We start from the raw sequence: 14,935 nt of genomic DNA on the forward strand, positions 1-14,935 counted from the left end.
TTTTTACTTTCATATTTAAAACTAGCGTTTTATTTTCACAAACACAAAAAAAAAAACGCTCACTTTATACCGGTACCCTAGGTATTATTTGTGGAAAAAATGTCCAGATATTGTCAACAAAACAATGGTACATTAGATTTAAGAATGAATCAAAACGATTATTATCGATGGTAGATCTTAAATATAGCCGACTTTAAGTTTATCCTAAGTCAATTCGCGATAAGCTAAAACGTGCTTTTTTTTTTGTTCAAGCAAATAATTTTGATATATGTAAACGCAATGTTAACATTCTTTAACGGCGAAAATGACAGGATATTTGATATAGAAACGGATATATCTTTGAGGATATCTTTAAATAAAAAACAATTGAGGTCAAAAAGTATGTTACTAATTTAATAATTCTTATGTGATAAAAATGTAAACAATAATTAATTACTAATCATTAAAGCTGTATCGAATGTTAATTAGTGAAAATAAACACGTGCTAAGAGATTCTAATTTTTTTATTCTGCGACTCAACAAAAGAGTCATTAAAGTACAATTCTAACTCATTGTCTGAAAGTTCAGATAAATTCTCTTCGTTTTCTATTCTCTCAAGATATTGTTTGGAAAGACTTACAAAATCATTCATATATAATTCCTCTAAAGAACAGCCTGCTCTTAAAATATCCCTTATAAATTCTAACACCTCGCGTCGAATAGAGTAACCACCAATGTCAAAATTGCCAGATCTATCAAGAATTATATCTTTTTCAGAAATATTGTTTACGTTTTCATTAAAAATTTTACAAGCCACCCCATTTGATACAAAATCATCTATAATTTGGAGCCTAAGTTTTTTAAAATTTATATCATAAGAGGTTGGCATTTGTTGTAAGCCAATCTTAGATTTTGAAACCTTTGAATGTTCATGTTTAACTTCTGCATTTGAAAAAAGTAATTTATTTAGGGAACGTATAACACATTTTTTTAACTCTAATGGAATTACTGGAGTTTTTACAGCTATGTCATCAGTGGTGTCTTCCTCCTTATAATACTCAAGATAGTCGCATATATCTTGAATAACAATGTACACATCATTATAACGTTTAACTGAAGGGGGACATTTCACAGGCAACTTCATTGCAGTTTCGAATAACTTTTGTTTTATTTCTCTTAAAACTTTCCATAGTGAAAATTTTCCGATACAAAGATAAGAACACACATTCTCAAAATTGAACCATCCAGTGTTAACTCCTGTCAATTTTATTTTACATTTTTGATTTTTATATATATATTCAGATGATATATGGCAGGCAGCAGCAGCAACACATGCAACATAGCTTGAAGAAGCAATGTTATACAAACCTTGTTCATGAATCACTCTGCCTATACGTAGAGCTAATCCTTCTGTTTCCTTTATTAGAACAGGATTTGGTTTTTTAAATGAAACCTGCACAGTTTCTCTGATCGTTTCAGAAATAACACTTATTTTATCTTCAGTCATAATTGGCAATTCAAACCAGTCTTGGAGCATGGCAGCATGCTTATGCAAAAATTTATCAAAGCCGGATGTTTTACAGAATTGATTCACAGAAATAGCTGCACTTACTCTTTGTCGATAAAGTAAGTAAAGCAGAGCATACAAAAATGCTTTTTTGTCCCTAACCTTATGTGTTTTTATATAACTCCATAGCTTTGGTAATAAAAGAGTTGCCTCAGGAATAACAACTTTTGGTCCACCAGTCAACTGTGAAGATATAGAATTAAAAAGCCTTACAAACATTTTATAGGAATATGAATTGGATTGATTTGACTCAAAATACGTAAATTCGTTTCCATTATTGCAAACACTATCAACTAAGAACATTCCATCTAAAAAAAAAAGAATAAGTAAACTACAGATAAATGTTTTAAATAATTTTAATAGGTTGAAGTTGTTTAAAAATTTATTAAAAATTAATCTATCATCCACAGCGCCCCAAAAAGGAAAGAGTTTTTTTCTGAAAAATTAGTTTAATTTTTCTTTTTTAAAACTTCTTAAAACTTTCATCTTTTTATTTAACTTTATAATATTTCATTTGAATGAAATTATTTAAAAAATATTTATCAAAAATTATTTGAATGAAATTAAACTTAATATTACTTTTGCTATTGTAAACATTAAAACAAAAGTTTATCCAATAAAATATGATATGAAAAATGCTCACATCTGTATTATGTATATCTGTAAATATTTCTAAAATCTCTACAAAATCTATGTAAAACTCTTTTATATTTGCTTTTACTAAATTTAAATGAAAAATTTATGTTTTAAAAATTAATTTTACACAATGTTTAAAAATTGTGTATTTCATATATATAAATTTTTAGTTTTTCCTAATAAAATAGATAGCTATTTAAGTATGTAAAGCGAAGTGTGCGAAGATATTTTAAAGTGTATGTAGAAATGTAGAAATAAAAATAGGAGTCAGATTAGAACAGAATACTGCAATTCCAGAATTCTATGGACTTGATAGAAAAAAATTTTCTTGGTGGATTAATGGAGTCAAGAAATCTCAAAATCCTTTTACAGGTAAACAAATTTCTGTAAAAATAAGAACTTTGATGTTAAAATTCGAACTCTGATGTTCAGAATTCGACTTAAGGCTAATCTCTGTTACAAATTAACTTCATTAAAAAAAAAAATTTTTTTTTAAATATCCAAACTTTTAGGTCTGCATTTTTTTAAACATATCTTTATTTTTTAAATTTGTTATTTCTTGTAATTCATATATATTCAAGTTTCTCACTGTGCTCATAAAAATGATTGCCTTTCTGTTTGTTTTTTAGTGTAAAGTGGCTAATGATAGAGTTTTAAGAAATACCCAAAAAATCTATAAATTGCATTTTTTTTTAATTCTAACACACTCCCAACAAGGTTGCCAGCAACCACTATTAAGTTGGGAGTTACTAGAAAACAAAGAATAGACTTAATAAGCAAGGAAACGGTTGATAAAAGAAAAGTTGTAGGTTGTTTAAGTCACAAAAACATGAAGTTGGAGAGATTTCCAAAGGGTTGAAGTGGGAGGAAAAAAACTAGATAAATAAAAGTTTTTAGAGCACGCATGGACAGATGCAGTAAAATGATGCAATTGCTGAATGAAGAGTCAAGCAAGAATGAGTTTTTATTGATGGAACTAGGGATAATTGCTCTTTTGAACAGCAATCATGATAGTATTTATAGAAATGAAAAAAAGATGCAAACTTATGACAATGGGAGAGTGGCTCAAGCTTGGCAGATAAAGCAGCTTCAACTATGTTTACAATGCATTTTTGGACGAAGAGTGTGGTCATTTAATTTGAGAGACGAATAAGAGAAAAAGTTATTTGCAAATAGTTTTGCCTTAACTTTGGGAGAGGCAATAAGATCAGACCCATGTATAAGAGATAGAATTTTCAACTTACCTTTGCTAATGACACTGTTGAAGATGTTTAAAAAGACTCTTGTCTAAAAAGATACAATTTCATGGTCTAACTGCTGAGAAAAGGCACAAGATTTAATAAATTAAGAATATTGGAGCTGCACAAGACAGCACCTTTTTACATTGATTTCATATTAGTTTAACAATTAAGGTTACTAACTAAAATAAAAAGACGACCTTTAGATATATTGTTTTACAATTCTTAAGCAGTTCTTTAACTTGACCAGTTTTTCAGCACAAACATTATTGCATAAATATAGAGTAAACATTTCCAAATTTAACTCAGAAAAGACGGAAAAGATTTTATGTAATTAAATTCTTTAAAGAAACAAATCATGTTTTAAACAACTAAAAAAAAATTAGCTTAAATTTCGAAAACTTTAGAAAAATGATTTTTTATTTTTTCTAAATATAAATTATTAAATAAGTTATAATAAATGCTTAAAAGTTATGAAACACCTGATTCTAATAGTTTCAAAATACTTATTTCATAAATAAATAAATACATATATTTACCCACAGCTACTGTGTTTTGCCAAAATAGTGGATAAAGTTGGCGAAACACTTGCTCAGCTGTGCTACAGATTATTATATAAGTAAAATTTTTAATATTAATGTTCAAAAGATTTCAATTTAACATTCAAGAGTTTTCTGGTGGAATAGTTGAACATTCATCATTAAATAAGACTATAGTTTTTTCTAATAAATAGTTTTTTTTGTCACGGATGATATTTGGAAGTATATTCCAAAGTTTAGGACCATAGTGGAATAATGCTTGATTCATGTTTGTCCTAAACACAATATTAAACCGTATTAAGCAGATGATGTAGTTTAACTTATTAAAATTAAAAATTTAATAAGTTACTACACTGATTTTTTTTTTTTTTTTTACTAAACTTATGTACATGTAAAAAAGTTTTTGTTTAGTTTAACATTGTTTTTTTTTTGGATACTTGATATACCTTGACATTACCAGTAAAAAGTTCAGTTACAAAAAACATAATTTAAACTAACAGTTTTTCCTTACACCTCAATAATAAACTGAAACACTTCAGATATCTAAAGAATAATCAAGACCATACACAAAATATAGTTCTACTCCAAAAAGTATATATAAACAAACCCATTATTCAACTTCAGTCTCCAGAGCTCATATAAAATCTGGAATTCATTTTTGTCTAACTATAGTGCATTTGTTCAAATCACTTGCTGGACTGAATCTATCATATGGCTTTGCTGAATGACAACTCTAGCAGACATTAAAACAGTTTTAAAATTCCTCATTAGCATATCAAAGTACAGCAAAAACTATCTGCATTCCTTTTTTTAAATTGATGACATGTCACTAACCTTATTCAAAACAAATTAAATCTGTTTATCAGACTACTAATCAATCTGACTTGTTTCTCGTCGATTTGACTCAAATAACAAATATATAACTAAAGATAACCACTTTATCAACAAAGTAATGAAAATTTGCAACTGACTAAAGCTAAGCTTTGTCCATTTTTTAAAAGAGGGTAAAAAAAATTATTATCAAATGTTGTAATGTTGATGTATAAGATAACATAGCAACTATTATAAACCAGTCCTTTGAATTTTAAAGATAAAAGAATGATATTCAAAAATTTAATAGAGGAAAGTAGAACTTCAATCAGACTTAAAACCTAAAGGTTTTTACCTCATGTAAATTTGTATGTACATTTTTTATCTTTACTCTTATAGTCTCTGGAGACACATTTTACAGATGTGTAAAACTCAATGTGACTCCAGACGTTAACATGTTTATGTTGTGCTTTGCTGTAAAACCAACAAATAACTTTAGAGAACTTGTTGTATTTTAGTTACATGTTCTAATGAATTTTATTGTATAAAATAATTTAAAAAAATGTCTTTTACTATTTTCTTTTGTGTGTATTTCTACTATTGTAGAAATGTCTTTCTACTATTATACTTTATTATACTTACTATTCTACTATTCTACAATATATTCTACTATTATATTATACTATATATACTATTATACTATATATTCTACTATTATACTATATATTCTACTATTATACTATATATTCTACTATTATACTATATATTCTACTATTATACTATATATTCTACTATTATACTATATATTCTACTATTATACTATATATTCTACTATTATAATTTATTATACTTACGTTACTTTATATAATTATACAACTTCTTTGAATTATCATAATGATGATTTAAAGCACAAAAGACACATATACAGTTCAACATTTTGGCCATAAATATTATTAAAAATAAATAATTAATGACGTTTAAAATAAGATTACAATTTTACTGATCTTCTAAATTAATTTATAATTATTCAATTAAGGATTTCAAACTTTGAAAACCTGTTTTCTTGAAACTGTCAAAAATGGACATGTGCCTTTTGTGCTTTAAACAATTGATATACCTAAATTTATATTCGATTATAATATACTATTTAATTATAATTTTATACCATATGACAAAATTTAACTTGGAATCAATATAGGGGAGAGTAGTGTACCTTGGAGGCACATCAATAGTGCAGCCATTTTGAGTGATAAATTAAAACTGAAATGTTAGTTGCATGTATTGGTCATTAGATGCTCATAATAAGTTGTTATACCACTGCTCAGCACATGCGTTGTTGCAATAAAAATAAAAGTTTGTTTCCGTTACCAAAAAGTAGTTTTTTAAGGGCATATTCAATATTTTCTACAACTGTTGGTATAAACTGTTATTTTAAAATAAATTATCAAAATTTGTAAAACATGTTTTCAGCTACATTTATGCATAATTAAAACTGCTTAACTTCTAACCTATGAATATATGGTAGCGATTTTGTAAAAACTTACGTAGTGGTGTACCTTTTAGGTAGTTAATTTTTTATACCTTGGTGGTACCACTGAGGTACACACTTAGATGATTTTGTAAATACTATTATGAGTAAAAATTGTTATGAAAGTATTTCTTCAATGTAATATGTTGTTATAGTTCATTACGATTTTTTTTGTTTATTAAGAACATCTTTAGCATAATATGGTGTGTGTATTTCTTTGTTAAATTGTAAGTATTTTTGTAAAAAGTTTATAGCTTATTATAAAACAGCTGAGTAATTAAAAATAATTAAATAGTGATAAAAGCATTTGCAATTATGCTTTAAAAATTATGCTGCTCTTACATTTTATGAAAACTTAATTGTACAGATATTCAATACAATTTTTCATTTATTTTCAGAGAAACAAAAAAATAAAAAATTAATAAAATGCCAAGAAAGGATAAGTAATCCTAGTAAAGATGGATTTAAAAGAAGACCTATATGAAAAGAAGAGATAGAAAGAGCTAACTTATAATGAATAATGAAGTGTCTATTTACAGAGCTTCTATGGACTTTCACATTCCTGAAACAACCTTAAGAAGACACAGAAATCAGTTCTTTGAATCAGGTCTAGAAAAATTTTGTTACAAGAAAAACAATAATGTTAAGCAATTCTTCACGGTAAAAGAAGATAAACTTCTAGCTGATCACATTTTGAAAGCTGTTGATCTTTAAAATGGATTGACTTTAAAAGATGTTTGAAAATTGGCTTTTAATTTGGGAAAGCAAATCAAAGTATGATGCATCTTGGGATAGAAACCAAATGGTTGGAAAAGATCAGCTGAAAATCTTCCAAAAAATTTTTTTTGCAAAAAAAAAAGGTCAAAAGCAGGTTTGTGGAATGACTAGTGGTGAATGAGGATATAGTATAACAATGGAGCAATAAATGCTGATTGGAGCAATAAATGCTGGATTTTCCCTCATGAAAACTTTATGTTAAAAGGGGCTCCAGAAGGTAAACTTGGTTTAGCAAACCCATCAGGATAGTCAAATGAAGACTTGTTTCCAGGATTTATGAACCATTTTGTAAAGCATACTTGTTCAAGTAAGGAAAATCCATCTATTCTTTTACTTAACAACCATGAGAGTCATATATCAATACCAACAATCCAGCTGGAAAAATACAATGGAATTACAATGGTAACATTTCATCCACACACAGTCACAAAATACAACCTTTAGACAGAAGCGTATTTGATCCATTTATGACTTATTAAAATAATAAAATGAAAGATTGGATGTTGAAACCAGGCAATGTCAGGAAACCAGCAACAACCTATGATGTATCAGAAATTGTTGGACAAGCTTTTCTCTTAGTTATTACTCCTAGTATTCATTACACACAGTTTTCTAGTGAATGGCTTCATCTGAAAGATTTGAAAAAAAGGCTGAGATTTTTCTTGGAGCAAAGTACAGAGTTAGAGGAAAATATAGATGTAGTATCTGACAAAGTATCTGCTCAGTCAAAAGTAGACTTCAAAATTATGAAAGATTCAGATTTAAAAAAATCCAGCCTGGAGTTTTTATCTTGGCACAAATTTAAGGCAAATGTGCTGTAAAAAACTTTGTAGCAGAGGTACTAGGAGTTGCTGACACATTTTTCAAATTCACAAAGATTTACAAGAGAAGATAAAGCTGTGTATGAGTTAGACAAATCAGACGCGATCTTACAGTTGCCCCCATCCCTCTATTACAGGAGGTTCAACACGACAGCTGAAAAAACTATCATTTGGCATTAATTTTGATTACCTGAATGTAGAGTAGACAAATGCTAAATCAAAGTTAAAAACTTAATACTACTAAACTTTAATGTAGATGTTTGTTATTACTCTTTTCTTGATAAACTTCATTTCTTTTGTAAGTTTTTAATACTTCTAAGTTTAAATTAGTTTAAATTTATAATCATATATAGCTATATAAATTATTATATAGTTTATATAAATCTAACTAGTTAAATTAATATTATCTCAAATGAGGCTGATGTGAAGTCCAATTATCCTATAAATAAAACATTATATCAAATTCTACCATGTTGAGTACTTAATCTGTTAAAACAATAATTCCTCCAAGGTGCAACATAAATAACTGCAAGGTACAACACTAGTGGTGTAGCTTGGCTGTTGTGTAAGTTATTTTTTTAAATTGAAAAAAAATTGAAGAAATTGGTCTGGATGTTTAATAGAAAATTATAGAGTAACTAATATCATCAAGTTAAAGAAAATATATTGTTACAGATCATATTGTAACTACTTTTATATTTTTCAAAGTTTGAAAATACCTCTGAGGTACACCACTCTTCCCTACCTACTTAAATAAACTTTGAATTAAATGGGTAACATTCAGCTAAATTTAGATAAGGTATGTATAATAACCTTGAACAGTTCCACAGTTAGTGCAAATTTTTTGTAAATTATCTTCTTCTAAATTTCCATCACATAATTTGCAATACATTTTCATAAACTACAAAATGTAATAATTTTGACTTTAATTTATGTTGAGAGAATATACATTTTGGGGTCGTCCACAAATACGTCAGGCGAAATGAGGGGGATAGGGGTTTGCGACTTTTTGACGATTTGTTATAGAGGGAGGGTTATCAGTTTGGCGCAACTGATTTATCTTTTTAAGTTTCAAATCTAGAAAAACTTAACTATTGATTAAAAAAGTGCTAAGCCCAAAACACTCTACTGCGGTTATTCCAATATAACATAAAATGGAATGGACTTTTCAAATTGGCCTAATTTTTATTAGATTTGACTTTTTATAAACTGACTTAAATTTTAGTCAATTAAAGTATATATCAACGGCTTTATGAGTCAATGATATAGCCGATATATTATCGATGAAAAAATAAATAATAATAATATAATTATTTAAAAGAAATCATAATATAATAATTATCAAACAACTACAATAGTTATTATGCATATTAACTATTACTGTTGTTTATTAAATAATATATCATTATTTTAAAACATAATAAAATGTTAATATAACTTGTACCAGTGTCGCGGTGCAAGTTATATTTACTTATTGCTAAAGAAGTTTTAAATTTATTTTCGAAGATTATTTGTCTGTTTAGTCGCAGTTAATTAATACAACTTTATATCAAGCTATAGGTTAACCATGTACAAATGACACTTTCTGTTTAGTTTCTATTTTTTATACATATTGCATATCTTATTAACCTATTCTTTTGTTATTTCCTATTTCTTTTGTATGACATGATACAAATTTTAACTGGTTTTATTTTATTTTTGTAATTATATTATTATTAGTTTGTACAAGAATAGTTATATTTGTATTGTTTTTTTTTTAACACCTTTATAGAAAATCGAAAAAAAAATTTGAAAGTTTACATAGAAAATCCATCATTATCATATAAATTTTTTAAAGTTTCACACAATAATAATACGATTATTAAATCGTACGTAAATTGACTGATATGGCCGTAGTCGCAGTGTGGTTACTTACATCAATTAACTTAAATAGGTATGGAGGAAATAGAATGCACATGTATACTATGTAAAAATTATATATATATATATATATATATATATATATATATATATATATATATATATATATATATATATATTTATTTATATATATATATATATATATATATATATAGTTTTTTAACAATAATAGTTAAAACATATTAAAAAAAACTATTAAATTAAACTATCAAAACACAAAATACAAATGCATGTTCTCTTAAAATACAAAAAACATTAAAACCATAAAATTTGTACCCTTAAAGACAGTCGCACCCTCGAGTTTTTTTACTTTCAAAAGTAAAAAAACTTACATTATAAAAAATCATATCACCGTAATTGTAAAAAAAAAACTTGCATATGGAAATGAATTACATTAAAGTAATATGTTACCATATGCATGGGTATTGAGGGTGTGAAAAAAGGACCAACTCCGACTCCGACTCTAATTATTGAAATTTTCAGAGTGCGACTCCGACTTCAAAGCAAAATTTTTGAAAAATTCTTTAAATTCTTTAAAAAATATTACGCGATAATTAAAATAATTTTTTTTGCCAAATATATGAAAAATTCTTTGAAGGTTAAATATTTTGCACATGCACGTGCAATACTGAGAAGTTATACTATTGGAGTCGGAGTTGCGATTTTGTTTAGTGACTCCGTTTCCACGACTCCGACTCCATTTGTAAATTGAATTTAAAAATAGAATAATATATTTTTTAAGTTGGCATTTTTTAATTTAAAAGTAATATCAAATTTTTATTAAATATGGATTATATAAAATAAAATTTAAATTAGATAAGCTTACACTTTATATAAATTGTAAAGTAAACTAAATGTAATCTATATTTAATAAATAAATTCTACAATAAGTTTGAGAGGATCTTGTACAACAAGAAAGTAAAACTTTAAGTAACTAAAATTTAGTTTGCGGCGATATTTGGTCCGCCCAGTAAAGTTTGAAAATATGATTAAAACCTTCTCTAGATCCCTCCTATGATATTTGGAAGTTTTGGCTTTAAAAACCATACTTTAAACCAAACCGTCTCAAAAATATTCATTCTTTGGCTTAACATGGCGGCGAGCAGAAGACCCATATACCCATGCGAGACTCAAAAAGGGTAGATAGTTTGAAAGGTATAATTAGCACAGTTGTTATTTCTTTTTTAAAAGTTTTTGAACAAAAGCTTTGATCATTTAAAAACTAAGGATAGAAAGTTTAAACCAGCCCCGGATTATGGGCGCTACAACCCCATGCCCCGTAGATTTCAGAACCTAAACTTTTTAAGAGAATGCTTTATTTTTGTAAGGTTTTTTTCCCCTTTGATATGAAAAATGCCCACCTGCTCAAGAATTTCCCTCTATAAGTCTCAACCCAGCACTGGTTTAAAGAACTACGATATTTTATAGGAGCATGAAAAATTTAGAACTTCTAATATAAATATCTTTATCTGCGTGTAGTATCTGCAACCTAATTACCCCAAAGCCAGTGATTGAAAAAAATCAATGAAAGGTAGGCAGATATTGTTATTTAGACATTTGTTGTACAATTTGATAGTTTCCTTTTATAAACTTTTGATCCAATTTTGCGGTGAACGTTTTAACGTTCTGACATTTATCGGAACAATAACAATTAAATAAAAACAATCTTGTAATGATGTCATTAAGTGAAAAAACAAGGATAAGTTTAACTATGCCGTAATAGTTTTTATAATTTTGTATTTATTAATAATATTTTATAATTTTAATAATTTTATATAGTGTAGTGACTTTTTCTTTTTAAATAACTATGAAATAAACAAAAAGTACGCAATAAATGTAAAATTTTCATTTATGCTTACTTTGGGTCAAGTAACATAAAATCATTTAATAGATTTGAGAATAAGATATTACCTTTAGCTTACCAAGCTTTTTACACAGTTCTTTGATGTCAAAAGAGGGGCATACAAATTTTTGAAATTTTTATAATGTATATGCATCATCTTATGCTCAACTGGAAATCTTCTCTATTCCAATGACAATGCTACATCTTCGGGTAATTTTCAAGTTTTTTTATAACGCAAAAATAAAAATGGTGCACCGAACTGGTAAACTCTTTGTATACTTTTTGCAAAATTTTAGATGTTTTTAGAAATTTTAGAAAATTAAAATACTATAAATCTATCGACTAAACATAAAATATTGACTTGAGTAAAACAGAGTGAATTGAAATGGAGGATATAATGAAGTAGTTATGAGAATCTTCATTCTTTTGCTCTTAATTAATTAAATAGAGCACAACCCCGCAAGACAAGGGGATTGGGGATTCACGAATCTTACTCATACGACTCACATTTTTCAATTTTTTAATTTGAAAAAAAATTTTTAACATGATAAAAGAACTATAAAAAAACACTTACTAACAATTAATATTTTTTTAAAAATTTTGGAATTTAGCTTCTAGAATGAATAGCAACAACATATTAAAAAATTTGGGATTTTAAAGAGAGTCACAATTGAGATTTGTCTGATTCTTACAGAAAGTCGCTCTTAAAAATTAATTCTTTATTGACTAAAAAGTCACGCTTTTTAGATATAGTTTCAACTTTAACAGAAATTTCTTTAAAAAGCTCGAAAAGAGAAGAACGAACTAAAGCTCTAAATAAATGGACAAAATATTATACTTTGAATTTGTTTTTATTAGCGTAGTTCTGTATTGCATTTAACAAATGTATATTATACTTTATATAAAAAAGGCCATAGATCTAAATAAAGCGGCCACGTTATTAGGTAATCTAAAATTTAAGTTAAAAAATTTTAGACCAAATTACGATTTATTTAAATTAGAGGCTATTTCTATTTGCAGTAAGTGGCAAATCATTTGCAGTAAGTAACAAATAAAAGTAACTTTTATGTTTAAGAGTCAACCCAAATATAAAAGACATTTTGATGAGTGGAAATTATATATATGAATACGCTGAAAAAAGACTTCAAATTAATTTATTTTATAGGAACATTGATATTGGTCAATATGTAAATAAGTTATAGATTTACTGGAATAGAAAAAACTTTAATTTTTAAAAATATTTTCCATTCCAGTAAATGCAACTTCAAAATTTAATGAAGATATCAAAAGGTGATACAATTGAGTCAGCCAATAAATTAATGCAATCATTTTTATAAGAAATTATATCACAGAAACAACTAACATAAAAGATTAGGCCATTGTACTGCTCATCAAAGTTTTATACAGTGTTACAAAGCCCAATTTTTCACATGTAAGCACAGCATTATTGCTATTGATGACAATACCTGTGACAATTGCTAGTGCAGAAAGATCCTTTAGCAAATGTACTATCTTGGTAATAGAGAGCAGAAAAGCACAAACATTAGAATTAGTTATAGAAATGCGAAATTTGAGAATAATAAGGCAAGAAAGTTTTAAATTTAAGGTAATTAAATAAAAATTTCTTTGGATTTTCTTTAACTTTTTTTATATTGTTAATAGCATTCTAAGAATTACTACGTCTGAAGATAGTATAGCAGTTATGAACTTAAAAATTCTGTCATTGTCATAAGTGAGTTAGTTTTTGATATTAGGCATACTTCCCTCAAACATGATTTCAATATTCTTTTTTTATATAACTATTTGGAGCAGAGATTCTATGATCTTTCTTTAATTTATAAAATAAATATTTTTTATATACTTAATAAAAAGCAAATAATGCATTTTTTGTTTTAATATAATAAAATAGAATTTTAGGGTGGAGGGTAGAGCGTAACGGATCAGGCAAAATAATTAGGATCCGGATCCGAATCCTAGCCAAATTTTAAAGATTTGGACCCAGATCTAAATCCGGATCCAATTTTAACTTAAAAACAAATAAAAAAACTATTTTAGACAAGAAATTTTTATTTTTAAAATATATATAACCACAGTTAACTTTGTGAAATAAATTCTTTGTAGCATTTCATATCAACAAACCTATTTTAGTTTTTTTTTTAAAGTATTAGGTATCAATAGTATTACCATTTAAGCTACTCGTAAGTTTGATTGCAAACAATTCGCAAGCACTAAAAGCTCGTTTACTCTCAACATATGTTGGTTGGATAGTTTTTAAACACTAAAATAAAATCTTCTAATTAAAAGTACGTTTTTTTGTTGACTCAAAGACAGAAAATTCTTTATTGAGAGATTTTATACTAAGATCTTCCTTCTTTAATTCTTGTTTTAGCTTAGCACTTTGTATAGCTTTTTCTAGCAGTGTTTTCATATCAAAATTTTCTTCTACTTCGATTTTAAAATCATCATTAGTATTTTCTTTACAACCTTCTTTGATTGCTTGAGTTAAAAGTCTTAGTAAAAGATTTTTAGCTAACGATATAACTGCTGATTTTTTTGGCTTTACTCCAAAAGCAGCTAAAGTACTAGATAATAGAAAACTAGGGTTGTTTAAATACTCCATGAAGTTTATCAAATTAGGATTTCTTATGCCTAAAATGCTTGTTTTTAAAATATCATATAGATTTTTGCTTATGTCAGATTCATACGATTGTTGTTGTCTTATAACAGAACAAAAAACTTTTTCTGCTGTAAACAAATTTGAAACTCGATGGCAAAGTGCTTCGGCTTCTAATTTTACAGAATTTAAAGCCTTAACTAAATCTTTAAGAATTAGCAGCTCTGAATCTGATATTGTTATTGGAGACTGCACTTGGATAAGTGCCGGTTTAATACATTTGGTTAACTTGAAAAAGCGTTCAACCATATCAAATAATGAATTCCAACGTGTCTTGCAGTCTAAAATAAGTTTAAGTTAATGTCCAAACTCTTATTTTCTTCTGCAACATATCATCATTTTTAACAGGTTTTTAAACAATTTTATTATTGTGCAAACCTTTTTTTAAAGTTAAAAAATAATCTTTAATAACAGCAGCCTCTACTGAACTATTTTCAAATGCAATGCAGCCCAGCCCTTCAACTTGATTAAACTCTTTACTATCATCCTCACAGTCATCCTCACTAACATGGGTTATTCTAGGAATAAAATTGGGCGGCGGGACCACACCCAGCCCGGAGATATTTAGCGGAAATATCGGCGTTTTTTCTCGAAAAAAACAAT

At 27.1% G+C, this 14,935-nt stretch overlaps 1 protein-coding gene across 1 annotated transcript; it reads right to left on the reverse strand.

Annotated features, from left to right (window-relative positions):
• Nucleotides 1-372: 372 nt before the first annotated feature.
• LOC105843359 (uncharacterized) lies at nucleotides 373-8,912 on the reverse strand. The gene is made up of 2 exons (XM_065816795.1): nucleotides 8,709-8,912; nucleotides 373-1,854 (listed from the first exon to the last, which is right to left on the reverse strand). The coding sequence occupies exons 1-2, from the start codon at nucleotides 8,791-8,793 to the stop codon at nucleotides 485-487; spliced, it is 1,455 nt and encodes a 484-aa protein (XP_065672867.1). The 5' UTR covers nucleotides 8,794-8,912; the 3' UTR covers nucleotides 373-484.
• Nucleotides 8,913-14,935: the final 6,023 nt, after the last annotated feature.

The sequence above is a fragment of the Hydra vulgaris genome, chromosome 13 (assembly GCF_038396675.1).
Source record: "Hydra vulgaris chromosome 13, alternate assembly HydraT2T_AEP".
Taxonomy (NCBI): domain Eukaryota; kingdom Metazoa; phylum Cnidaria; class Hydrozoa; order Anthoathecata; family Hydridae; genus Hydra; species Hydra vulgaris.